A 27837-nucleotide genomic window follows, 5' to 3' on the forward strand; every position below is an offset into this window, starting at 1 on the left:
TGAATAAATTTCAAGTAAGTGAAATCGGTGCCAATGAGATACATCGATCAAACGTAATTCGCAAAGGCAGAGTTTGAAAAAAAATAAAAAAATAATGATAAAAAATAAAAATCCGTCATCACGACGTACAAAATTTGACTGATTAAGTATTGTCTTTAGATTGGCTCACCGTAATATACGTGCAAAATCGAAGAACTCGGGGCTCGGCAGGCATCTTGGTGTTAAAACTCGTAACTGATTTCGAGTATGGGTGAAACTGCTTTTATACGTGGGATCACTTGAAAAGCTCTTTATTTATTTACCGTTTGCTCTTCGCCACGGTAAAGCGATCTCGGCAGCTCGAATTACAAGGGTAGTTAACGCTCATCGACAAATAGATAAAACGGGAATTCCGCGATATTTTTGTCTCCCCGTACCTTGCTAATTCGGACAGCCAATGTCCTCACGTTACGCAAGAATCCGCATCGTAGCCGTCTTTGCAAGTTTTGTTTACTCTGGTTACACGCTACTTAGGTAAGAGCTTTTCCTGGCCCGTCATCTGCCTCGCATTTGGTATATTTGCCTTATACAGCGGTCCTGTGTGAGATTAATCGACAATGCGTGTGTTCCATGTAACACTTTCTTCAATATCTTTTCAACATTTTTCGTCTTTAATGAATTATAGCACGACTTTTGGAGATTAGAAACGATCGAAAGTTCGTATGTGACGCCAAGTTCAACTTCGCAGCTTATTTCTTGAAAACTACTTCTTCCAAACTGTAGGAATCCATCCCGTCGCAGCCGGTCGCGCGTCTGAAATGTTACAGTAATTTCTTTATTTTGTTTTTCGTTGTCAAATTCACGTCATACGCGGTTATATGACGATCCCAAACTGATTCAAGTGAAATTGACGAGGCAGTAATGTTTATGTTTGGAAAACATGAGACCAATAATAATATCAAATTTCACTCTTGAGGAGAAAATTTCACCTGAATGCAACAATTTCCATAGGAAGGAAGTTCCCGCCCTCGTCGGAAAATGGAAAATAAGGCGAAAGACGTTCCTGCAAAGTCTTATGGAAAGAGAAAATAACTTCGAGCGCAATTCGAACAATCCAGCCGAGCAATTCGACGGTCGCGGCCATCGCCAATAATTACGGATTTATCGATCCTCCTCACTTTGCGATAAGCTGCTAAACAAGATCACCGCGATAACGGCGTTATACTCACGAGGAGAGTATCAGACTTCCGGTTCACGGATTCTGCTGGAACATCTGCGGGTGTTTCTTTGCCCAAAAAATAGGAACCTTCTGTTGTGTAGTTTCATCCATTCAACCATTCTTCACTCTTAATTTCGGACCAAACAAACACTCCCCGAGACTCCAGCAAAATCTGTGGTCCAGAGGTCTGCTACTCTTCTTGTCTGCAATTATAGACTGTTTCTGATGCGAGGATCAGATCTTGTCCACGTAATAATGTAACTTGTGTATCATGTAGATTTCGAAATTTGTAATTTCAAGTACAGACTAATTACAGACCACGCAAATTGTTCGACGGTAGTCCACACCGGCCGATTACGGTCAATTTCGGCACCGGGATTATTTGCAGTAAGAAATATCGCATGAAATACCGGCAAATAAAAAATGTCTCTACTCTCCATTTTCGACCTTTCGCGTCACAGGATAGCCCAGAGAAACGTTATATAAGAAGCCACTCGGAGCATATAGATCGAATATCCAGGTCCGGTGAAAGGACGTCCTCATCCGGCGCGTATACTTCTACACATAAGGAACGAAACGTCCTTTTTTGGGGGGGGGGGGGGGGGGGGGGGGGGGGTAGAAATCTGAAGATAAAGGGGAGAAGATCGGGAAGACGGAAAAGGAGGGAAACTAGGAGGCGAGGGGGATTATTGAGAATTCTCTTCCGCGTACATACCGCTGTAACATTACCGAATGAATTTGAAATTTCAGCTGCGCAAAAGAAGGCGACCGAGCTGCGTGAGGGCCGAAGGTGAACGCGACCATGAGGCATCGAGGCGACGAGGCGTCGAGGACTCTGGCTGGAAGGGCGCGTGTGGGAGGAAGGAAGACGGAGATGGAAAAGGGATGACGGAGGTCGGAGGACGAGCGACGGGATAGCTCCGCGTAGCCGACGACGTGGTCGTAGCACACATACCAAGACCGGCGGCATCGCCGTCATCTAGAGGGACAGTGGTAGGTATAGAGAGTCGAGTCGAGTCGAGAGAGAAATACGTCGGGTGGGGATATTGATCTTCCCTGGGAGTTGCCATGTGGTGAAACGCTGGAAGCGCGGACTCTCTCTAGTATTCTTTTCTTCGAGGAGAGAAGAGACTTTGTCTTTTATACGGTTGCGCAATGTTCGCTTCTATTCACGATGTATGTGTAGTGTCTGCGTGTACCTCGGTACCTTACACATTACGGGCAGGCTCGCAGATTACTTGTCAAACGGTCCGGGGACCAAATTTCTATTTTTCTGCAATTTTCACATCTCGCAGTTACACGTAATAAGATTCAAAAATTCTGTTACGTTCAGGGCTTCCAGCTCTTATCGTTCGGTTTTTTAACTTTGAACAGATTGGTTGTCATATTCGAATTTTTATCGTATCCTTATCGCGTGGTGGTAAAAGAATACGATCCAATAATACAATTCGATGTAGAATACATAGTCTGATTTTTCCAGCCGTGTAATCGTTTTAGGATAAATTCTCAGGAACCGTAAAAAATACGTTTGTACAAAAGGAAGCTTATCTTTCGATGTTCTCCAATTTTTTAACAATCGTCCGAAGACGCGCAATTTTTTGCGCGAAAGTATAACTTTCTTAGAAGGTACTGGAAATGGAATCATATGGTGCGAGCTAGGATTGATTTCGTTAAGTTACATGTTTGATTTGTCTCAGCTAAATATTTTCACTTAATTTACATTTCCGCCGAAATATAGTTCAAATCAATGTAAACGAAATAAAAATATTTCGCCGAGGGATCTAGCCAATCAGGGATTTTACGGTTGGAAACATCAGACTATAAAAAAAAAAACATCTCGGATCATTGGTTTTTACTCCTGTAAGGATACGATGAAAATTCGAATACGAAAATTAATTTTTTCACAGTTGAATACTGACGCCTAAACCGTAAAAACCAGAGGTCTGAAACTTGCAAGATTTTTGCATCTTGGCACATACCACAAGACGTCAAAATTGCACAAAAAATTTACAGATAATTGATCGATCCGCGCATAGACAGACCGAAAGTTTTCTGTAAAACTCTTAACTCAACCAAAGAGACATTAAAAATACCTAGCGGCACAAAGCATAACTTCGGTCGCCTATCTACCGGCGTTGAGCGTCAAGTTTCACGGAAAACTCCCGGTTTCCCACATCTAGATTTCACCCCGAGCCACGTATAATGCGTACCAACTAACTAACGGACGCCTCAAAGCACCGCCCACAAACACCGTGTGTCTTTCGTTTTCCCGTGCAATTTCCACTTAATTCCCACTCTCGTTCCATTAAACCCCACGCAGAGATTGCAATTAAACTTCGTTCATTGTAAATTTTCTCACTATATCGGCAGACGAGATCGCAGGGGCTGGCTGTATCTAAATTGAGGTTTGAGTCGTGACGGGCATTCGCAGGGCTGCTGATTCGATTCTCGAACGGAATGCCCTCGGTTACCCAGCTGTAGAATTAGGCCCGTTTACGCAGTAACCTTAACCGAACCAAAAACATTTATATTCGGTAATCAGCGCCCGGAAGCTGGCAGAGCTACTTCTCAGTACCCGTTAATGCCCGGCTAACGAAACGTCCTTGCCTTGTATACTTAAGAAAGCATATTAATTAGCGTAATTCGGGATAAAAACCTGACGGATTTTAGCATGCATAATTAAAATTTTTATCCCTGATAATTTTATGCCTGATTATGTATGCGCTGCACAGCTGCACAAATAGCACGTTGACGGCTTGCGTTGAAGTGAAACTGGGACAGAAACTGCAAATGTACAATATAAATGACCAACCCAAATGAGAAGTGAGTTGAAAATTATTACACCTTAACCGTCCGATCGTTAAACTAGAACCGGTGCCCGCGGCACGTACTCGCGGTGATGGCGAGCTGAAGTCATCGGAGGGTATCAAATCCCTCGATTGTCCGGACGATGGTGAACAGTATGAGGGAAGGAATTGATATCTGTGTCAGGTACAGAGACTTGGCTGTAAACGAACACGGGTATAGGTATACGGTCGTAAGATTCTGCCATCGCGCAAAGCGTCAAAGAAGGATGACCGCGGATCGATTTTCAACTCTTTGACGCCTATAAGAGGAGGCAGAAACGGTCTCCAGGGATGCGAAGACGATCGGACAGGCTTTTTCTGATTAAGATTTTTATTAAGATTTTGATTAAGATTTTAGACGGTACAAGTATACGTAGTTGGTATATCCTTTGAATCCGCAAGAGAGAGAGAGAGAGAGAGAGAGAGAGAGAGAGAGAGAGAGAGAGAGAGAGAGAGAGAGAGAGACCTTCGGGAATTTTTCGAATAGAAACTGGAAAGATTTGTATCGTATTTTGAGGGAGAAACCGCGAAAGTCTTTCGAGGTGACCGAGGTGCGTGAGACGAGATAAAAATTAGCCCTGAATTGAAAACCGTGTTGAAGGAAGTGAGTGTGTGCAGTACGATTACATCTCGCGTTTTAATCAACACCCCTAAAATCTCTTCTCTTCGCTGGACATTCCCTGCGGTCGCGCCTGCGCTTACATATCATTTCTGTATAAGGTTTAACCGAGGGTTATGGACGTAATCCCGTTACGTTTAAAGATATTCGTCTGTATTTCACCGGAATTCAATTCGCGAAACGGAGGTGGTAGGGAGGGAGAGGAGAGTGAAATATTATTCACAGCAGCTCGAGGAGACACCCTGCAGCCTCGTCCGTAAAGTATACGTACACCTTCTACCCCGAATCACAAGTAATGGGTGTTTATCGCGGAATCGAACAAGGTAGGGTCATGTACGCTTATATTGACGAGAAAACCGGAAGAGGGTATAAAGCGTGCGAACTAACTGGTTTCCCTGCGGATCGTTGAGGGGACAAGTGTCGTCTCGTGCGATGCCACGTGTCTCGGAGAGCCTCTGATTCGGAGGGTTTGACTAATGGCACTCGACGAATACGAGCAAGTCGGCACGGGGAATTATGGAGGGGAATTGGCTTTTGAACTTCGTATAAATTTCCCGTTTGACCACGTTCTGCGCACCCCGTGACCGGTGATTGAAGAAATTTGCCGAGTCGAAGCTTCGCAGGTGTAAAACTCTTTGCGGCACGAGCGATGAGGCACAAAGAGACGGCTTCTCGACGGTGCTCGAAGAGAGTGGAGGAATTACAGTGAGTCACTGATCGTTAAACTTCTCATCGAGACCGAGACTCGGGGGAATTACCTGCCCGCAACCCTTCCCGGTAATCCAGCATGGCGTCATTTCGAACCCCGGTTTACATAATTATAACGTGAAAAGCGGTAGGTGGTGTTGCAAATTGCAATCCATTCGAGTTCACGCGGGCCGGTCTGAGAATGATGGCCGGAACAAAAGCGAGGACCGGGGGAACAGGGTCGTAGTAATGGGGAACGGAATTGGACCGTGACTGTACCATTTCTGGCCATAACCTCTAAATTACAAGCGGTCAATATGGCCGCAACTGGTACAGTAAAATGCATAAATGTATTAACCTTTCGGCCGACTTGTTTTCGGTCCGAAACAAAATGCAACTTCGGTTCCGTACGATTCACGCGACAATGCATCAATGGTTTTCATCACCTCAGCTGCTTCGCCAGTCACTGTCGCATAATTCGTACAGAATCGAACTCGCATTTTTTTTCGGACCGAGAACAAGTTAGCCGGAAGGTTCGGGCATTTTCGGATTTTACTGTACGTGATCAGGGGGGCACATACCTTGAAATTCAGGCCCGCTGCGGGGTCGGACGGAGTGCGAGGGCCCCCGGCCTGGCTGGTGGCGCCGTAGCTCAGCTGGTGCTGATAACTGCACAGAATCTTCTTGTGAGCACTGGCCTGAGCTCGATACGCCGATACCGACAGTTTCATGTCTCCTCCCGTCTGGCTTTGGTGGGCTGGGATCGCCCGTTGTGCGTTACGTGGGACATTTTCTCCGGGGGTTCCCAGCTCCTCGGTGATCTCGAGACCTTGGCGAGAGCAGCGGTTGGTTTTGGTCTCTTCGAGGCCGCGAGGTGCCGTCTGTGTAATGATGGGATCGGGAAACTCCCTCGGTCCGCTCGAATTCTTCCCCTTAATAGGATCCTTCGATGCGGAAAACTAAAGAGATCCTTTTTACGTGCGATAGTTGTTAGCAAGAAGCGGCGTTTCCGCTCGAGTTGAGGGTGTTATCAGGGCTTGCATGCGATCCGAACCGGCTAAGCCAATACTCTGTCATTTCCCGCACTATAATGGCCGCTTCCCAGGAGATTTCAAAACTCCATCCACCGCGTAAGCCTTCAGAAACGGTGAGATAAGTCGGCAAACTTTTCCCCGGAAATCCCCGAAGTGTGGACCGTCCGGCGGTATAACACGGCTCCTTAAAAACCACTTACGTTACCGAACTGGATTCCCTCGTGGGCAAGGCGACAAGGGTCTCCCTGTGTAACGCGAATGGATTATATTTATTAGCGGATTCCACGTGCGTTTAGTTGGTTTATAATATACGTGATCTGTTAATCGAGTCTCTCGTTTCGTTTCGCGAAATGACAAATGATAATCATACCTCAGATTCACGCGTAATCAACGAAAAACGAAAAATAACGGGGTAAATTATCGTAAAAATAATCACATCGCACCAACAGCTCGCAATTTCTACCACTAATTCCAACGACAGTTTGGATTTATTCCGAAGACGGATAGTTTCTTTCTTGTCATGATGACGGTGAAAAGAATCCAGCAAAGGAACTTGGTCGAATGGTTAGTACACCGCTAAGCGTTCACAGCATAAGTGGATTATGGCCTCCAACGGCATAGCTTAGGTTCTAACATTCAGTAAGCCTTAGGTCTGTGCCCAGCCAGTACGTTACGAATATATATATGTACGCACACCTATATAACGCCCTATACTCGTACGTCTCTTATAACTGGATTAAATATTATAATAAATTCTATAAGAAACCTATGTTTGCATTTCTCGACCAAATGATTTTTAATACGATTCGACTAGCGGGGTTTCCGCAAAACGATTCGACTATGTCAGATACACGGCACCCTCGGGTTACAGCTCACTGCAGCGGAGGATCGGAAGATATCATAGTAGGTGGAACAGAAAGATAGAAGGGGGAAAAAAAATCGAATTTCACAGACCGCTATATCCGGTCCGCTTGCCTCCTCCTAATCTCATCGTCTAACCCACCTCTGCTTCGACAGCTTCGAGCTATTTTTTATTACTTCAAAATTTTATTCACCGACCTTAAAGGCTACCGCTATTTACAGCCGCAGGGCTGGGCTGCGGACGCGAAGTGACGCGCCAGGGAAATCGCTAACGATAAGTAGGTTTAATCTTTCAGAGCATTATTATTTCAGAGCACTACAGATTTTAATCAGACCGGTGGAAACTGATGGAAGAATTCCGAATACCAGAGTGAAAACTTTGTACCACTTTTCAAATCCTCTTCACTTTCCTCAATATTATATGCCTTGTTCATACAACATTAATACACCAATATCGGGTTGTTACGCGTTTAGGAGGGTCAGCCATCGCTCGTATATTTTTTCGAAAAATGTGTAACAACTTTCGAACGAATTCCACCTCGTCGTCAGAATTTCATCGGTAAACCGTCACTCACTCGCGTTCGTCACCAGCCTCGAACATCGCACAATAATCAATCGTCCTAACGTTGCTCCGATAATATTCTTCTCGTTTTTCACCAAGACGTTAACCGAACCGCGCTTACACTTTCCTCAGCAATCGTTGTCACCCGGAGTGTCTTTGCTCCAGCCGATTTTCGGACCAGTTCATACCTAACGTTCTATTCTTCTCGTTTGCGATTTTGCAGTTGTGATTATTATTATTATTGTTATATCGTTGACGGGTTTTTCATATTTATTAACTATCTCTCCGTAAAATTTGATTCTACACAAGGACGGAGAGGGTGAAAATCACGTGCGACGACAGTTTTGGGGATGCGTAACGGTATGAAAAAAGAGAAAATAAAAATGAAAAAGACAACGACAACAACGACAACAAGGGTCTTAGGCGTTCCCGCGAAAGTGGAAAAAAGCTCTGTCGCGATATCGCCGCGATAAACACCGAGATAATCGTATTATAAGGGCTGTTTCTCCGCGCACGTGTTACAATGCCACGAAAGTCACTGGCCCCTCGGCTGCGGGGCGAGGGTTGGCGAGGTTCACGCCGCGCTCTTCGTACTCTGGTAGCAGGACCCCCACTACCACACCCAGCATTAAAAACCGAAATCCTCCCCTCGAAACGCGCAGGCTCCTGCCTCCCAGCCACTGGGGAAACACCCCCGCCGCCTCGGCCTCTCCCACACACACACACACACGCCTAACGTTTCCGATACACCCCCGCACCATCGCATATATATATATATATATATATATATATATATATATATATATGTGTGTGTGTGTGCATACATATACATATACACATGTCCGTATGCATGTATTTATATAAACCCGTGTTATATGCATCTTATACGATGCATGGACGAGTATGTTATGTATGAGGTGTACGAACCATTGCATTAGACTGCACGCATTGCAATCGTGATATATGCATAGGTACACACACGTGCACAAGTTTGTTTTACGTACCTACATCCGTATTATGCAAGTCGCAAGCCTCGGAGGAAATTCAGTCTTAGGATATTAAATGGGAATAAGACGTCGACGTGACATCTTTCGAAATCAGTGAACTATTGAATTCGGATGCGGGGCAAAGGTATTGGGTGGGGTAGGGCGGGGGAGGGGGTTATTTTTATCAATGGCGAAAACGTACAGAGATAGAAAAGTTGAATGTGAACTCGCAGCGTATAATACGAGATATACCTACGTTGTAGCATGGCAACTAATAATGATGGTCCGATTCTTTGGAAGGTGTTGTTTCTCATCAAAGTTAACGCTGTTATTACTTGTTTCACCTTGCGAACACAAAAGCCGCACCTATTACCCCGTGTTATTATCTATTCTATCCTGAATCCTGCTCTCAGGGATCATTGACTCGCTCGTCAGGCTAATTAATCCGGTCACATATCCATGAAGCGTTATACGTATTGTATGTGAGAACAAGATTGTAAGAAATTTTCATATCAGTGTACATTGGACTGTAACGAAAGAATCGACTATTTTTTTTTCAAAATCATGTCGAAAATATTGATACAAATGATGAAAAAAAGATGCTGTCCAAGTTTCAAATCTTAATATAAATATTTAGACGTACCTCATGCCGATTTTCCATTTCCCAGTTAAATAACATGGGGAATTTTTTTTTTTTTTTTTTTAGCTTTGAAATCTTATAACTTATCAACGCATTAGCATACTGATAAAACCAGAACGTATTTTTGTAGGGAATTGTATGGTCTACAAAAAATGGTTCTTGACATTTTATGACAAATCTACTCTTTCAAAAGTTATTTAAGGTCAAAGGTCAAAAAATTTTGAAAAAAAAACCGTCGATTTTTTTTATGCAGCCTAGTGTACATAATTAATAAAACCCTGCTTTACTCGTGAAAAAAAAAAACCGACGGAATTGCTTTTTTTTAATCTACATATGGTACAGGCAGGTCTTATTAAAATATTAAACATAGTAGCCCCATGTCATAAATATGTACAGATTAACTTGTCTGCGTTACGTTAGGATTCTCGTCTCTTTTAAAAACACTGAGAAAATTTTTATTTGTTATATGTAGTAAAACCTATATTGTTGCTATTGCATGAAAATGTGTTACAAGTAACCGTTTAGTGTAATTATAGTTGGCAATACACTTTCCGGTTATCACGTCGTTAAATTTGTTTGTTTGGGTTTACTAAATTTTCTCAGTCAAGTAAGGTGACATGAATTTAATGTGAAACGAACATCAAATCATCGCAATAGTTACGAAAAAAAAAAAATACCACAAGTGACCATATATGTATATTAATATTCACAGACTAAACTTTCTGGTTTAAATTACAAAACTCATTTTCGTCTTGTACTCAGAACTCTTTTTCGTTTATGGTAGAAACTGAAAATAGTTGAGAACTGTGCAGTAACGAAAACTGTAAGAAGTTTCTCCCGGCGAGGAGTTTGTGAAGTCTAGAGGAGGCTAATCGGCTGAAATTTTTCAACGATCATCCGAAAAGCAATGGAAATACGATTTAGATTAGATTATATCGTAAGTAATGTTACAATGGATTGAGGTACAGTAGCGACCGCGTTCTGATTTGTAGGATAAAGTAATTGCGAGATACGTGGAATTCATCGATTACTTCCAACATAACGCGGTTGCCATGAGATTTGAATAACCTCTCGGCAACCCCTAGACGCTGTTTGCTAGTCTGTTCAATTTAAGGTAATGCATATAAATGTAGAGTACGTTATATACATGCATATACGAACGCCCGAGTATGAAACGGTAGAAAGATGAAACGAGAATTTTCAACGGTAACAGGAAAAACGTCCTCGAGTGTAGCGTTCATATTTCGAGTGTCGCGTTTCCCTGCTTAGAAATCGTTAATTAAAACCTCACGTCATCGAAGTACTCGGGCACTACGTACAAAATTACGAGTATCTACTCGGGTCGAAGTTCAGCTGGTGTAACCTTATCGATCTGAACACGTATAATTTATACGATACAAAATTCGATTTTCCGATGTAATTATATTTTCTTTACACAGAAACTCGGAAGCGACATCATCCGTAAACGAAACGAAATACTTTTGGCATAATGTGCGAGCACAGTTCCTCGATATCATTCCGTAAAATTGATCCTCCCCCGAGGGTAAGTTAAGTGAAAGTGTATACAAATCAGTTTCCCTAATTGGACAGGTTCCAGTTTCCACAGAGGCTGCGCTGACCGGTGGCGTGATAAGCTTTGAAACAGTACCGTATTTTCAAGATAGTAGAGATATAATTGTTACCTGCGTATCGAATTTGATTAAATAATGGAAGCAATTAATTGTGGTAATAATTTTGCTCGACCTTTTAGGTAATAATGATTTCCCCTAAACATCTGCACCTGGGCTGATGATTATTTATCTATACCGTTGAATCAAGACTGAAAAATATAAATTCTGGGTGACATCGTCCGTATGAGATACCGGATGCTTCGGATTATCGAGACTACCTGCTAACACTTTTTACGTTCATGTGTAGACGCAGCAAGCGATGATGACATGATTAGCGTTGTTATAAATCAGGCTTACGACGAGCCTTCCGTGTCTGTTATGCTTCATTTCAATTTTTTTTTTTTTTTCTATTAATCGTTATCTCTTTCGATCCGTGCAAATAAATCATAATTCCTGATCATTCATATTCCCTTTAGTCTACTGATATTGGCAAGCAAATAAAACCTTCGCGCACAGCTATGTTCTAAGTACGAATTTATTCGCCACCATAAATGCTGGTTGTCCTCGAGAACCAGAATTTGATATCCAAATTGCCATGGCATAGCATTGTATCTGTTCAATCGCGGAAAATATAAAATCGGTACAACGCGATTAAAAAATCCAACAAACCTGGTGTATACGCAACGAGAATAACTAATGCCGTTGTTGTATGACCAGTAAAATAGGTGGTATAATTAGCACGAATGTAAATTTTTTTCTATCCCTGTATAAGATTTGATCAAACCCGGTTATTGTCAAACGAAACGGTAATTTTCGTATTTAGAGCGTAAAACACGGTTTTACGATCCGAGTGCTCGGCGTGATCGCACTAGGGTGTAAATCGTTACGCTCGTGATACGAACAATATTTTTTGCCCTACGAGCCATAAAATTGGAGAACATTGTACAAAAATTGCAACAAAAGACGAGGCTGCGGTAATTAACGTTAACGTCACGAAACGCGAGGAAGAAATTCATTATTTTGGAATTTTAGAATGACATTCAAGAAATTGGTTTTTGAAAAATATCGGTATGTTTGGCACGGTATGATTTACTTAATTTCAGACAATTCTAATGGCGCAACGTAAAGATTTTTTCTGAACATGCATTGTTACAGTAACGTGACTAACTTCAATCTCATAAAAAAAAGGAGGAAAAAAAAGGAGGAAGAAAAAGGTCCCGTACGTGGGCGCGGAAGGAGTTCAGGGACGAAGCCTCGGTGAAGGTGCGTGGGCGGAGTTTCACCTAAAGAACAATGATACTTTATCGGTCAAAAATATATTTATTCATATCTATTAAAAGTAATGATAATATAAATTTTTGTTTCACCGATAGTTTTTTGATCAAACAAAAAAATTATCCGCATTCGATCGTGTCATTTACAAATGCAAAATTCAATTCAGTTAACCTTTACCATTCAATTGATGATTTTTGAATTTTCAAACTGCAAATGAAAATAAAAATGGTTAATTATGCCTCCTGAAGCTTGGCCTGTAGTTTCTCCCGAAATTAATTTGTCCTTTTTCGTGCGTTTTCATTTTCACCATGCCGTTGTGTAAAACGCAATTTTAGACCCGCAAAACGGACCGTAAAATCCCATTTTACGCCTTGGTGGGGTAAGAAATTAATCTTTCGTTACCGTCACTGATGAACAGTGTAAATATCGCTTTGATATTCTTGCACCAACTTACAATAATTTATGATGACGGAGAATCTAGAGCCATTAATAATTTTGTTGAATAGTGCCGACTAGGTTCTTTCCCCCGATGTATAATAAGAACGCCGCCGTATAGCCGAAGTAGTGTATAATTTCTTTGATTATGCCGAAAAGGCTGCAATTTTCCTACTCCCTCGTTCTTGTACCATAACTCTGAATGATTGATTGTTTTACGCAGCTCGACGATACAACTATCGGAAAAGAGTATATAAGGTATGGAAAGGTAATTTGAACTTCCGTACTAATTTTTACGAGAGTAAGACACCGAGTCTCGTAAAAATAAGCATACAGCTGCAGCCTGTTCGATAATCAGATGAGGTTTACGTTTGTAAACACGTGCCAAACTGAGGGTTAACTTTCCTTTTATACCCGCTTCGTGCCTATACTTGCGCTAGCTATAAACTCTTTGCAAACTTTGTTTAGATTTGAAAATTTTATCTTACAAAGCTGAATTTGCTGATGAGGAGACGCTACATGAAATCGATAACGGAAACGACACACTGGGTCATTTGCGTTCAAAGTGTTTTTCTTTGTACACTAACGTGCTTTATGAAAGCTCAAAAAATTTTGAAATATATGTTAAAGTCTCTCCCGCAAGATCGGATTTTATTGAAATTTGAAACTTCCGTCTTTTCCAGTGAGTTACCACAGCGAAAAATAATTACTTTAACATAAATTACTGCAATGTCCCACTATATACGATTCAATTTCATGTTACATCTGACCACAGGATTTAGGGATATAATTTAATTATGTTTAAATTATCGAGCGAATTTTAAACGCGAAGTTCAACTTGTGTATTCGATTAACAACGGAATGTCGTGTATATTCACGTTTGATTTTAAGTTCTTACGTAACTCTTCGTTTTTACTATTATTATTATTGTTATTATTATTGTCATTATTATACTATTTGTTGGAATCAAAAGCTTGACATTAATGAGATAGATTAATTATACCTCAGATTATCAATTAGCCCGACGGAGAGAATGGATTTTTTTATAACGAACCCTGGACCCCATATTGCGATACGTATACCTACCTACCTACCTATTCAACGAAAGGGTTATGTATGTGTACGGTATGTACATACATTGTTCAAGCAACCTACTTCGATATTGATAGATGCTCGCCTATCTCGATATCTGCGCTCTTCAATTTTTTATGCAATAAAATCAGACCATCGAGGTAATTACAAACGGGATAAGGACACGAGGTGGTCGTAAATATGAGATGAAATTAAATGGCGATCCTGGGAGAAAAGCTTCACGGGGAAAACCAGGAACTCTGTATAATGGTAGAAGCTGGCCTTCTGCGATTGTATGGGTTTTGTTGTCGCTGTCAAGCCTCGACAGATAAGGGATTTGCCAAATCTGGAGGATCTCATCAGCGGTTCTGCCCGGCGGTCGATGTCGACGCGTTCTTCAGCAGACGCGTTTACAAGCTTCAACTGGTCCTTTCAACACTCCTTTTATTCACGAGCCTGAGATTATGCCAAAGGGATTAATGCATCGTCATCTTCTTTTAATATCGCGACTGTTTCTTGTACGTACCGGGTATATACCTATACCTATACCGGCGTATATATATCTACGTAATTTATGCCGCACAGGAAGCAAACTTTCCGCATTTACGTCTGGGAAGATATCGGGTCCGTCGAACGGTATAGATACGGAAGGAAGTCTTGCGAGGAATCGATTTGCGAGCTGCAAATCGGAAGATAGAATCTGTGCAGTGTAGCTACGACTTGGTAGAAATACATGTATATTATACGTATAGATTTCCTTCGTGCAAATACGATGGACCGGTAGATGCGGGCAGAGTGTAATGGAATTGATTCGAACCATGCGCGTGTTACCGAATCTATCAAATCAACCGCTTCGCCATTGGCATCCCTTTCCACTTTTTCATTTACTCAGCATGTCTTGGAAAATTTCAAACGCAGTGAAACTTTCGCCCAATTTATTTTATCGTACAGTGTGTACGTTTAGTGGGCTCCTTGTCGGTATGTATGGAGTTGTAATCCCCTAATTAATGAGCCTTGTTGTAGAAGGTCTACAGGGTGGAGATAGATCGTTGCGGAGATCAGTGAGAGTTTGGATCGACGAAGAGATCTATTACACGGAAGACGGAATTTTAATTGCTTTATTGGCTCAGGGCGATAAAATATGAATTTGCAGAGTACTCGGTTTGTATAGTATAGAATAGCATATCGTGTAAGAATAAGTCAAACTCGGTCTTTTCGGATCGAGCGTAAATTTGCAATATGAGTCAGAGGTGAGCACGCATACGAGCCGAAGACGAATAATATGCGAGGCGAAAAGACCGTTCTCTCGTTGTTGCATACAATTCCTTACATAACAAGTATATGTTACGCATTTTTTAACGAAGCACTATATTGAAGTTAGGCTCACGTAATGTCAGATTTGTTCGCGACAGTGCATGCGCGCAGTAGAGACAGTACCACTTTTAACTTCTAGAACTTAAAAAGTGATTAAAAGTGGTATTTTTTGTACTCCGCGCATGCGTATTTGCAGACTCACTCGACCGTCATAGAAACTGGTACTTTGTCTACGGAAAACACGCTTGGAAAAACGCTCGCGATTATTATGTTTTGGTATAACAGAGACGCTCATTTGTAATAAATTTTCCTTTCAGCTGAATCATATCTTCAGAAGACTTGTAAGCTGTCTGAACGGAAAAAAGTTCAAAGTTTCGTATCCTTTTTGGTTTACCTCAGCTAACTGATGTTCCGACAGCGCTGAATGAACTCGGTGCATTTTTCAGCTACCTTTTCAGCACAGTACAAGAGTTAACGATCATGTAACCTACTATACGAATACTAGCTCTGTCAACTGTTCTCTCAAGTGTTTTCGTGACGCAAGATATCACATGATCGTTCCCCAAATCTCATGCAGCATTTATGGGAACATGGTTTACTTTGAATAATTATAAGGCATATACATATAGTTAGCGGTACTGGGGTTGAAATAATATCGTTATGATTAAGTGATTATACCGCCCTGGACGGCTGTTACATCACAAGTTAAGCCGGCTATCTAATATAGATATTTTGATTCTAATACGAATCTATTTGAATGAAACATAAAACTTCGTTCTAGCCGATTTCCGGACAACAGTTGCAGTGCCAATCGTGATGAATGTATTATAAAAAAACTATCAAGACAATCAATTAACTTGCTCTTTGACTGAAGAAAATTAGTAAACCGTTATACAGCAGAGGGAAATTATACCAAGCATTGTTTAATTATTGCTCTGAATTATGTGGCATATTTTTGGATGAAAATTGTATAAAAATCTATTATTAAGATCTTTCCACGCTGATTCTAAATTGGGTTACACGATTTGCCTACAATGAATTTTTTCTCCATCTTTTCGGTAGCTAAATCTGACTATTCAGCACTGCAGAAACACTTAAACTTAACAGTCTGTACTCGTCACGAAGCTGAATAACGATGCACCTTGTTCGACAATATTGATTATGGTCGTCGTGCTATGTTTCCAAAAATTACTATAAGCAAAAAGAAAGAAACATTCACAAACAACTTGATAGCATGATGAGTTATACATTACTCGTTTTAAGACGCAGCTAGAGTAATCGGATAGAATATCGCATCAAAATGTGTAGCTTGAGTCTATTCCCTTGAAAAGCCTTCAAGAATCTGAGGTACGGGATGTTCGTTCTGCAGATGTAGATACGTTCGACCGGCGGAAGAAATTGTAACGTAAGCAGCAAGACGAGTACACAACACACAAAATCATATAGAATTTTTGGTTTCTTATTTCACTAAATCCATCATTTTTTATTGGGATATAGATACAACATGGCGTGTAATGAAAAGTTAGAAAAACAATCCCGAAAAAATCGTTGTAGGATCACAAGTGTTTGCAGATTCCACTCTTACCGACAGAGGATCATCTCACCGATCGAAATTTTCACACACATCAACGAATGCTCGGAGCACCTATCAGTCGAGCTGATCAATCCGATGATCGTCCGCCGGTAAGTAAGAAGATCTTAATTCCGCGGTATGCGGTAGTAGCTACTGAAATACACAACGAAAATAAATACAAGAAGATTGCGGCGGCGCCGGCATCAGCAGCGGAAGTGGAGGCTGGCTGAGCCTTTGCGAGCAAGAGGAGAGGTTATCACGCGAGCCCCCAGTGTAACAGTGATTGATCTTCGTAAACAGGTGCATTTCGATTGAGCGTTGATTAGTCGGCATTTATTAGGGAGTAACGCGCGTCGAATGTGATTCACGTACGCGGTACGATGACCGGAATTATTTCACCGAGTAGATAGTACCGAGCGGTACTTAATTGGTACAAAAACAAGTAGCTTAGTGTATGGGTGTGTGTGCATGGTTTAAGAACGTTGTGAAAGGCGAAGATTAAAAGAAAAATCAAATGATATAGGAAAAAAAAAAAAAAAAAAACGAAAGAAAAAAATCGCCAAATTATAATAAGAAACAAGAAAACAAAACAACAACGATAGGTAAATAAACACGTACGCAAGTGGTGAGTTAAAAACAAAGGGAGGCTACAAAAACTGTACAGCAATAGAGCAATTAGAATAATGAGTGTTTACAACAACGCCGAGGGTGCGGACAACTGGTCAGAATTTTGTGACAGGCACGCCCGAGCGGCGGCGTCCGATTTTGCGAAGGCATTCTGCACGTACGTTAATCTTAACCTGCCGGAAAGCGCGAGGGCAACTTTGTCGCATCGCGATTTTTTGCGAAAATTTGTCGACACGTTCTGCGAGCATTTTGAGACGGAGTTTTTACGCCGCAGCACGAGGTCGCCCTCCTACGACACGCGACTTCACCACCAGGCTTCCGGAAACGAGGCCGACGCGAACGCTCCGAACAATCAAAACAATACCAGACCGCCGATCCGGGCCTCGTCGAACGAAGAGTTCAGCGATTACTCGGAACAGGATGGCGAACCCGTCTCACCGAAGCCGGTGCACAAGACGTTCTTCCGACGTCTTTCTTTCAAGGGGCTCAAAAAGGGCAAGGGATTCTTCCACAAGCAGCAGAGCGACGAGGTGGAGTTATCCCACAGCGAGCACAGAAGGGACAAACACTCCAAGGCGAAGCTGTCAAAGATTGTCGTCGAGTGCAGGAAGGAGGGAATCGTCAATTGCCTGATAGGCGAAAACATCGACGGTACCCAAAAGTGGGAGAAGTGTCGACTTGCCCTTGTCAAGGCCATCGGTGGCTACATGCTCGAATTCTACTCGCCGCCAAAGGCGTTCAAGCCGAGAAGCGGCGTGTTTTGCTTCAGGATAACCGAGGCGAGGGAAACCACTGCTCTGGAAATGCCGGACCATGAGAACACCTTCGTTCTCAAGGCTGAACAGAACTTAGAATTCGTTATTGAGGCTCACGACTCCATCGACATGCGGTCTTGGCTTGCTACTATCAAGTACTGCATGAGGTCTGCACCCACTACTTCCAACGCCATGGGCTCGACACCCGGTGATTCCGCCGCCAATTCTGCTGCTCATAGTTCTAACTCCGACGGAGAAAGAGTCAGAGCTAATTCGGCGAGTAAAAATACTAGAACAATCCAGGATCAGCACAGTCTTGAGGAGCAGGGAAATCCACCCGAGCTACCCCCACGGCTCAGACTCAGTAACAACAGTAATTTGGATCTGCTTTATCCCTCTCATCAAGAAATAGAAGAATGTGAGTGTTCTAAGATTGTTTTAAACGCGAGAAATTGAGAAGAGCTTGAGATTTTACTCACGGAATTCTTGGCATCGCAGCTATAAACGTTGGAAATGCCCAAGGAATTTTAGAGTCCTAAGATTGTCAGTTACACGATTTAGATTGTTGACCGTTCGAATCCAATTTACTGTTATAGTTGAAATCATTCCACTTATGCGTCTTCACTCTTGCAATTTCTTCCACCACATTGGGTACTTTCATTTTTGTAATAACTCATCATATTTTGCAGCATTGTTTGAGCTAGGTGTGAAAAAAATTCATTATTCCACAAGTCACGTTTTCCTGTATTGCTGATATTATAAGCGAAACTAATCAACTTGACAAAAATCTATTTTACATATCTGTACAATTTCTACATACATAATATGTGCACAGTAGCATAATATCAAACAATACATCTTTCACACAAGGATGAAGTTAGTAACGTTATTATAACGATGCATATTTAGGAAAAATGATTACTTCGCAAATATAGGAACATTTAAAATTTAGCAAACCACGATCAACAAAATATACTCTTACGAACAATGTTGAGATAAGAAAATGACAGAGTGCGAAATGATTGAATTTAATGAAAACAAAGTATTCTCGAGACAAATAAATCACATAATGTAAAATATTTTTAAAACGCATTTGCAAATTAATTCACTAACAAATGTTTGATAACCTTAATGTGAAATTTAGAGAGAAATGATTTTAGTTTATCTATTGATGCTTTACATCCGGAGAAAATCATCCGGGCAAATGAGAATTTGTTCAAAACATCTGTTGTATAGATATGCAGTCATCATCATACTTGAATAGTTTACCAAACGGACAATTGCAAATGTATATTGTTACAAATGCAACAAGCGTTTAAACGTACTTTATTGCATGATGATTCACAAGATAATTAGATGTTGATGATTACTAGATAATCTAATCTGAAAATCTAATTATGGTGTAATCATCTAATCTCTGTAAACTTTCCGAAAATAACAGTTTTCAAGGTACTGCAATGTTCAATTTAAAATGAATGAAACCACCTGTCATCAGACCTGTAATTTAATAGCATTAGATTAGACCATGGAATCATATTACCTTAGGATTATTGTAATCATTGTATTAATAGATTGTATTAGGACATCCAGGTAATATACTAGAATCTAAACATGGTAATTATCCCAGTATTCGAAATGTCGAGTTGCTATAAAAGGAGTTGTTACTAGTTTGACCAGTTGTTATATTGCCAGGCCAGTTCTATAACACTAAAGTTGAATTCAGAACTAATGACTTGAAATATTTAAGTTTAAACCTGCCCCATTCGATGCATATAGATTACCGTGCTTACCAAGTTTTCACTGAACTCATTATACAGCATTGACGGCATTTTTTCAAATATTTTTAGTATCTGGTAACGACGGAGACTTAGACTTGTCGACCAGCTTACGTGAATATCGGTGGTTTCACGGAACATTACCCAGATCAGATGCAGCACAACTTGTCCTTCACGGCGCAGCTAATGGGCACGGAGTATTTCTAGTCCGGCAAAGTGAGACCAGAAAAGGGGAGTTCGTTCTGACGTTCAACTTTCAAGGAAGAGCAAAGGTAGATTATTCTACAATTGGCTCAATCGTAGTAGATAACATATCCAAACAACCCTTAGTGATCTTGCACGAATCCAAGTATTTCCTGGAAATACGTTTGCTGAGCTGAAAATTTGGTTCAAGATAAGCTGATGTAAAAAGAAGTTGCAATGTTTCAATGAAAACACTTCTTTGCATTAAACTCAAATTCTGAATATTTGAGATACGGTTTGCGAAAATGTTGTGCTAGCACTCATTTCTCGGTTGGATTATATTTGATGTGGGGCGAATACAATGAATGGGTAGTTATTTACTTGGCAGATAAGTCAGTAATTTCATGATATTCTTGGAAGTACGTTCGAAGCGCTACATTGTCAGTTTAATATCCCTAGATACTTCCTGATCAAGATCTTCATGAATGATGGTATTGATTCTCTCCAGGGATTGTAATAAATACACCAATTGGTCAAGTAAAGAAAAAAAGAAACAATTTGACCTCAATCGTGTCACATCCAATGATTATTTCGTATCTGGTTGTGTATCGCAGAGAGGTAATTTTTCAATAAATTTTTGCAATGATAGCACCTACGAATGACGTTGAACGATCAAGGGCAATGTCGAGTTCAACACCTCTGGTTCCCAGCAATCCACGACATGCTGGAACACTTTCGACAAAATCCCATCCCTCTGGAATCTGGAGGCACAGCGGACGTGACGTTAACAGAATATGTGGTCGCTAATCCTGCCAGCCGGCCTGCACATCACGTGACTACTGGAGCCAGCAGCCAACAGCCTCAGGAACGAAGGCCGGCAACAGCCCCAGAGCCCAGAGAAGTAAGACTCAGCAGCGGCAGTCTAACCCCTCTTGAGTGAGCGCGAGTGGCCGACTCCCACAGTCTGAAGTCTGAAACTACAGACAGTGAGTAGATACACGATAAAGTGAGGACGGTGGTGGCCCTTTTTCAGATCTCAAATCCTAAGGGTAGGTCGATTCCAAACTATCGTATAATTTGCATTGAGCTAATTGATTCACGAATTTGTAAATGGATATGATTTTGTTGATATTGATTCCTTGCATTAAAATCAAATATTGTGAATTGTTCTATGGCACATTTGTAATTGATTGATTCATTTTCACTTTTCTTTCAATAGCATTTCTACGGAAGTGAAATGAGTTTATAAATTTTATTTCCTATACCTAAATTGTCCGAAATTGAATGGAATATTATAAAATTCAGGTTTGACAATTGCTGTCGTATTCTGGCTGAAGGGTAACATGCTATTCGATTGACTATGTTTGTCCAAGATTTGAGTTTCCCAGTAGATGTTGCACTGCAATTTGAAAAAAATTGATTTATTGGAAATCTGACCTACACCTGATAGGAGTTTAGACGCTTAATGTTAGCAATTCGTACATTTTTCTCATTGTTCAATCTCGAAAGCTTTGCTATAACACGAAAAAGAGATATGAAGTGTAAAAATATGACAGTGGGGGGAGGGGCTCGCTTTTAAATAAGGTATAACTATAATTCTTACAATTTCTGAATGGTGGTGTCGCTTAATTATTTTTATCATCCTGTCATTTATCACACTGATAAATTATTCTTTAATCAACTATCATTCAACATTTTTAATCACCTATAAATTATTCATCATTCCTAATATTTCTATACGTGTAATAAGGATAGAAAAGGAGTATTTGTAGTCAAAATGCAAGTTGAGAAGTTAAGTTGACATGATCAAGAGATTCTCATTTTATAATTGATGACCGACAATACAGATTTCAATCATTCAAAACGGAAAACAAAACTAACACAGTTTACCCTGACAAAAAATGAATTACCGACCATCGCATCGATTTATGAATGGTGGCTTAAATCTCAGGATGAGCGACCTTTATCAACTTCAACTCTTGTACTAGCGATTTGTCTACAAATGGATGTATTCCGAGACTTTGAAGCAGCTTACAATATTTCATTCACTATTGCATGAAATAGGTGCAGACTCACGGTGGACCAATAAGAACTCGCGCCGAGTCACTGGAACGTTTAGAACAACAAAATATCGCAGAACAACAGCTGCAAGTGACAGGGTCGGGATCATCAGGTGGCAGAGCAGTGCAAAATACATATAGCTTTCTTTGACGCTGGCTCTGGAGCAACATATTATCAGGATATCATCCGGTTAGCCCATCTGACTAATAATGTTCTATATTCACCTATTTAATGTAAATAGAAAACTTCTTTGATACAATTCCGTTGATGAAACATTTCATTTTAGAAGTTTGTCCTCATTTATGGTCGACGTCACATGGAATTTTAGGGTGTATATGCACCAGGAATAACGCGAATACCGGGGAAAAACTGGGAATTTTTCTTACTGGGAAACAACCGGGAAAGACACAGGAATTTTCCGGTACTCCGTGATAACAAGATAAATTTTGCACAATTAGTGCACAATTCATATTTTTTCGGTAACATTTTTTCCCATTTTGCCTGGTTGACATTGTATAATAGTATCGCGTGTCTAATCGTATAAAGATGTATGCACCAAAAAGGCGAATTTGGTAGTAAAAGGGCGTATAATTTTCTCTTTTTATGGCATTCGCTATAAAGGCACTCGAAACGTTATATGTACACTAAAATTAGCCGAAAAAATTAATGAAGGTAAAAGGCTTTATGTTTGGTGGATACGCCCTTTCAGCATGAAAATAAGGTTTTATTTATCATTTATATAAATGATATAAGGTCGTACCCGCTATATTTGTCTTTTTTTTCATCATCGACGCAAAACCCTCCGAAATACAAAGGTTTATCAATTTCGAGTGGAAATTTAAAATTTCATCTTTTGTAAAAAAATAATATCGGACGTAACTGTACAGAGTCGTACCCGCCGATTTTGTATCTTACATTCGCTTTAAAATCCTTTAAAACCTAAAGATTCGTCGATTTTGGGAACAATGTTTAAAATTTTATATTTTCTCAAAAAAAAATATTGGACATAACGGTATAAGATCATGGTGGGCTAGGATGGTCCTTGATTAGGGTGTTTTCGAAATTCCAAGTTAGAAAAAGTTGATAAAAAATTTTTTTTTAAAAGTACATGCCATCTGGTGCCTATAGTTCAACTTAAATTACTCCCTTCAAGGCAGTAAATTTTCCAATGTAATTTAAATGGGAACTTGGGCTCACAGCTTTATTATTTTTTTTCCCATCTAAATAATGCTTTGAAAAATCTGAAATTTGGTATATGTTTTTCCTATAGTCATAAGTATTTGAAAAAAATGGCCGATTTTCAGCAATAAACGTTTCGAAATCTCAGCACGTCAAAGTTGTGTTTCAAAGTCGAAAATAACAATTACACGAAATAAATGGATTAATAAGTGGTTCATCATTTAATTTACTTATTTAATTAAATTTCAAACAATTATTTTTTTAACTCACATGATCGCAATACCGATAACAGCAAAAATAGTTAAATTTATCCATATTCATTTCACGAGTGTTCCTCGCTTGAGCGTGCAATTTTGTTGAGTTGTGCATACGTATTCATCTACGTAGAGTTACGCATACGTACCAGAGGCTTTGACGTGATATTATTTATTTAATAACTTGGTGTCAAGATGCGGCTGCATCTCCTGATGATTTCATAATTGGTCGTTAAACAATTTTATTTTTAATATTATATGAACTAAAATGCCAATAATGCTAACAAGAAAAATATTCGAAGCTTGCTACATTCCTTTCTCGAGCGTTCATTGCCTGCGTTAAAAATATAACCTTTTGAAATTTAATTAAATTAAATAATTAATTAATTATTAATCCATTTATTTCGTTAAATAATGATTATAACATTGAAAATCGCCCAATTTTTTCAAATACTTATGACCATAGGAAAGACGTATACCAAATTCAAGATTTGTCGAAGCATTATTTAGTTGGGGAAAAAAATAATAATGCTGTGATCTCAAGTTTCCATTTAAAATACACTGGAAAATTTACTGCCTTAAAGACAGTAATTTAAGTCGACCTACAGGCTCCAGTTAACGCGTACTTTTGAAAAAAAATGTTCGTAAAATTTTTCCGCTTCGTCTGCACGGAATTTCGAAAACACCCTAAATAACGATCACCCTGATGTGGGCACATGTGAACTTACACCATTAGAGAACGTGATTATTTTTTATAAAATTCGTGATGAAAGGGCATAATCGACAATATTTACGACCTTTTATGTATCCTCAAATACAAAGGGGAAAAAATTCGCCTTTTTTACCTTTACATGTAGTAAAAGGTCGTATAATGAGACGCGATGTACCTGATGCCGAATAAAGGTTCTAACATACTTTAAATATTCAAATTATCAATGTACCCTGAAATCCTTAGCATGTTGATGAAAAGCTCTCGCGCAAATTGTAGTAATCTCAGATTTCATTGTTGGTATTTTATATTTCGCAAGCTATAAACATCATTTATGAAGACTAAAGCATGGTATTATAAAAATGTATGAAAGGTTTGTTATTTCTTCAATATGCAAAGTAACAGGAATATGCAAAGTAATACTGATAATCTATGTCAAGGTACCCAGGAAAGAAAAAAATTTCACCGGTAAATTCGTGAAAAAGGCGGGATTTTTTTTCTGGTTTCCGTATACACCCTGAATTTGTATTATATATTTTCGGCCAAGGTTTATTTTGCATTTTCACGATGGTCCTGTGACATTCGGTCATTATTTGGCATATTTGTCGAGTCTATGAGTTCCTCATTCAGAAATACTCTTTGAAAACGGAATGTACTGTCAAAAACGAAATTTACAACTGTGTTTGACAATGGATTAATTTACAGTTTCATGGTCAACTGTTTGTTATAGTACAACTATATATGTATATAAAACTAATATTGATATCCCTCTTACTAAACCTTAAATCATATAGGTGAAGGTCCTGTGGCTTAGGTATATCCATTACCTAAGATATTTGTATCAAACTTAGCTCGAGATGAAATCTAATTCATAAATTACACGGAAGTCATAAATTGTTTACAATATATACTTTGATGAACTTTCGAGGTATTTGATATACCTTTACTTTTTTATTTTTAGCAACTTGAAGGCAACTCGTTTTCAGTCAATATTTATACAATGACAAAGCGTCTGTGCTCGATTGAAATGTAAAAATTGTGCATATAATAAATACAATTTTACTCAGTTTCATGACATTTAACATTGTAAATAGTTTTGCATAAAAATACTCATAGATATACAATTCAATCAACTATATTCATTTGAATATAGAACCTTGTAACTGAATATAACTTTTGAATTATTTGGAGAATTCAGAACTCATGTGCTTCATTCTGAAAATGCTTATCGAGTCACTGAGCAGCTACTTTTGAATCTATATCGATACTGCAAATATAATAATGTTGCCAAAATTATGTCACACCTAAATTCCTATGGAATTAATTTGCTTCTGTATTTTATGCGTATAACCATCTATAAAAACTGCATAGCCAGCACTGGTCTACTAGTGCTTGGCGACAATTCGCTATCGGGAATCTTAATTTGGGATTTACATTTACTAACAAGGAAGGTATCCCAGGTCGATTTCTACGATTTTATTTCTTTTCTAATTTGTTATAATAGATTAACAACTAAGCTACAGATATTTTCTTTTATCTGCCATTAAACACTTTAAGGGGGTGAAACCATCCTTCAAATTGAAGCATGTTAAGGGGGGATTTGACAGTTCTTTTTTTTTTTTTTTTTATTTAATTTAGAGAATTACATTTTTCATTTATCGTTATGGGGAAACTTTTTCAGTTAGATTGGTTAAAAAATATTGATACCTTCCTTGTGAGAATTTTACCAAGTACAATTCAGAATCACGAATGATTTCAAGTTATCTAACGGTTTGAGTATCTTTAAATAAGACATTGAAATTTCGAATCTGTTAAATCTACTCAAATATACATATTCGTTTAAACCATAACTCACGTTTCAAGTAAGCAAAGGAAAAATTTTTGTCGAGAGATAAACATGATTCTAATATTTAATTATGCACCCCTTCTGTACATATGCGTTAATACAGTAATCACGTCTATTTGGGGTCCTAAAAGGTTCATGTAAAATGTAGATTCAGTACAGATGTGTATTTTTACAACGTATTAATCAATTGTTATCGGCCAAGTAAAAATACTAGAGAATCCCAATTCTCAACAAATCCCTGTAGATAGAAATATTTACTTCATCAAATGTGTTGAGGTAATTTATCTCTACCTGATATTTTTCTGAAACCAAGAAGACGATTAGAAGAAGATTAGGAAACGATGGACAAAAGCAATTCTCATGTTTGTATGATATATCATAAAATAAAGTATGCGTATTGCATTTATTAAACGAATGTATAGTTATGGTAAATTTAATGTTGAAACATAAATGGAAGTGAAAACTCATTTCAGTGGATACTTATATTTCTCCTTCATTTCGATATGGTGCATCTGTCACCGAGACTTTAGAAAATTATTGTAACAAAGTTGTAAAATTTTATATTGGGTATCGCTATCAGCATATCTGCCTTGATATCTATAAGATATAAATATCCATATAATTAATTAATGACGTTACCAAATTTTACCAAACGATTGTAATTGAATGTGCCCTGGCGCCAATGCTTGACCAGTTAAGGCCTAATCTTGATGTACATGCTAAATATTCCAAACTTTTTACTGAAAAATAAACTAAAAAATTTTTGTTTGTAAGTATTTGCACTGTAAGTTTTGATTAAAGGTAGGTAAACGCGATCATTTGTGATCTTTGTGTACCGATTCAATGTACGGCTAGGCCGACGTGGCAATGGCACGAGGGACGACTGACATGTGCTCTAATGCATCAAGTTATTGTGACGCTCGACTCAAAGTGATTAACTTGATCTCAATAGATCTCAACATGTAAACATGGAGATTTTCATCGCACTGCTGACCTCAAGCGACAGGTGCAACATCTAACTTGCACTGCTGACCTGAGTAACAGGTACAGCTCCTAACTGAATATGCACCATGCAAATATGATTCACTACTGATTTCAACCTGGAATTGCACCTGATGCCCCGAGCAATTAATTCTGTTACTATTCTGGTTACACAGGTAATTTCACTTACCAATAACAGACGCCTTCATGCGGTCAACTAACACCACCTTCTACGCTGTCACCAAACACTATATAGAAATTCCACTTCTCGCACCGTCGACCGAACTACTCTACCGCTGGCTCTAGACTGGCCTGAAGTTCCGAAAGTGTTAGATTTCAAATTTTCGAACAGATGGCGCTGCAGTTTCGAGTGGGAGAATTCGGACTGCTGAGACGGGATAACATACCTATAACTTGATCATGAACAGAAAGATTGCTTTGCTTACCTGTGATGCAATATGAACTCATTATTTGGTGATACGGAAATCAAATCAATTTTTCAATTCCGTGCTTAGGCCTGACGGTCAAGTAACAGCAATTCAACAAGCGTGTTGCTGTTGTATATGCATATATTTCGCGCAGTTAGGTCAGAACGGGTAAGAACCGCGAATGACGAAATTGACAATTTGTGTCTCCAATACGAAAGAAGTTTTATTCCACTCGAATTCATTATCGTCGGTGTGAATAAAATTGCTAAACATTTTTTACAACAGCTTTTTCTCTTTTGCCAAATTTTATTTCAAACTCTACGGCGCA

The 27837-nt window shown here is 39.4% G+C and overlaps 3 protein-coding genes across 6 annotated transcripts in view; 1 reads left to right on the forward strand and 2 right to left on the reverse strand.

Moving 5' to 3' along the window:
• The window catches only part of LOC124214581 (uncharacterized), a 55939-nt gene extending 47566 nt beyond the window's left edge, over nucleotides 1–8373 (reverse strand). The window contains exons 1-2 of one of the 3 annotated variants that reach the window (XM_069134600.1): nucleotides 7631–8373; nucleotides 5932–6568 (exon numbers count right to left, since the gene is read on the reverse strand). In XM_069134600.1, coding sequence (XP_068990701.1) covers nucleotides 5932–6081 — 150 coding nt within the window. In that variant the 5' untranslated portion in view covers nucleotides 6082–6568; nucleotides 7631–8373. Of the gene's footprint in view, nucleotides 1–5931; nucleotides 6630–7630 lie in introns of those variants that run through there. The other 2 variants (XM_046616985.2, XM_046616986.2) reach the window with 2 other exon arrangements.
• Nucleotides 8374–16895: 8522 nt separating this feature from the next.
• Lnk (SH2B adapter-like protein Lnk) lies at nucleotides 16896–26515 on the forward strand. 2 transcript variants are annotated; one of them, XM_046616990.2, is made up of 5 exons: nucleotides 16896–18511; nucleotides 19941–20140; nucleotides 20701–20952; nucleotides 22116–22301; nucleotides 22399–26515. In XM_046616990.2, the coding sequence occupies exons 1-4, from the start codon at nucleotides 17395–17397 to the stop codon at nucleotides 22260–22262; spliced, it is 1716 nt and encodes a 571-aa protein (XP_046472946.1). In that variant the 5' UTR covers nucleotides 16896–17394; the 3' UTR covers nucleotides 22263–22301; nucleotides 22399–26515. The 2 variants fall into 2 exon arrangements, with proteins under 2 accessions (XP_046472946.1, XP_046472945.1); XM_046616989.2 differs by having other exon boundaries at nucleotides 22116–26515.
• Nucleotides 18423–27837, reverse strand: part of brm (ATP-dependent helicase brm) — a 133007-nt gene continuing 123592 nt past the window's right edge. Inside the window, exons 23-26 of the mRNA XM_046616979.2 lie at nucleotides 21317–21450; nucleotides 20708–21028; nucleotides 19419–20224; nucleotides 18423–18793 (exon numbers count right to left, since the gene is read on the reverse strand). The gene's annotated coding sequence lies outside the window, so the exon portion shown is untranslated. The remainder of the gene's footprint in view (nucleotides 18794–19418; nucleotides 20225–20707; nucleotides 21029–21316; nucleotides 21451–27837) is intronic.

Source organism: Neodiprion pinetum, chromosome 3 (genome assembly GCF_021155775.2).
Source record: "Neodiprion pinetum isolate iyNeoPine1 chromosome 3, iyNeoPine1.2, whole genome shotgun sequence".
Lineage (NCBI taxonomy): Eukaryota > Metazoa > Arthropoda > Insecta > Hymenoptera > Diprionidae > Neodiprion > Neodiprion pinetum.

Coding starts and splice junctions, on each gene's coding strand:
- Lnk (XM_046616989.2), top strand. CDS start 17,395: ATGAGTGTTTACAACAACGCCGAGGGTGCGGACAACTGGTCAGAATTT. Junction 20,141..20,700: donor ACTTTCAAGGAAGAGCAAAG/GTAGATTATTCT, acceptor TTGCAATGATAG/CACCTACGAATGACGTTGAA. Junction 20,953..22,115: donor CAGCCCCAGAGCCCAGAGAA/GTAAGACTCAGC, acceptor TGCATGAAATAG/GTGCAGACTCACGGTGGACC.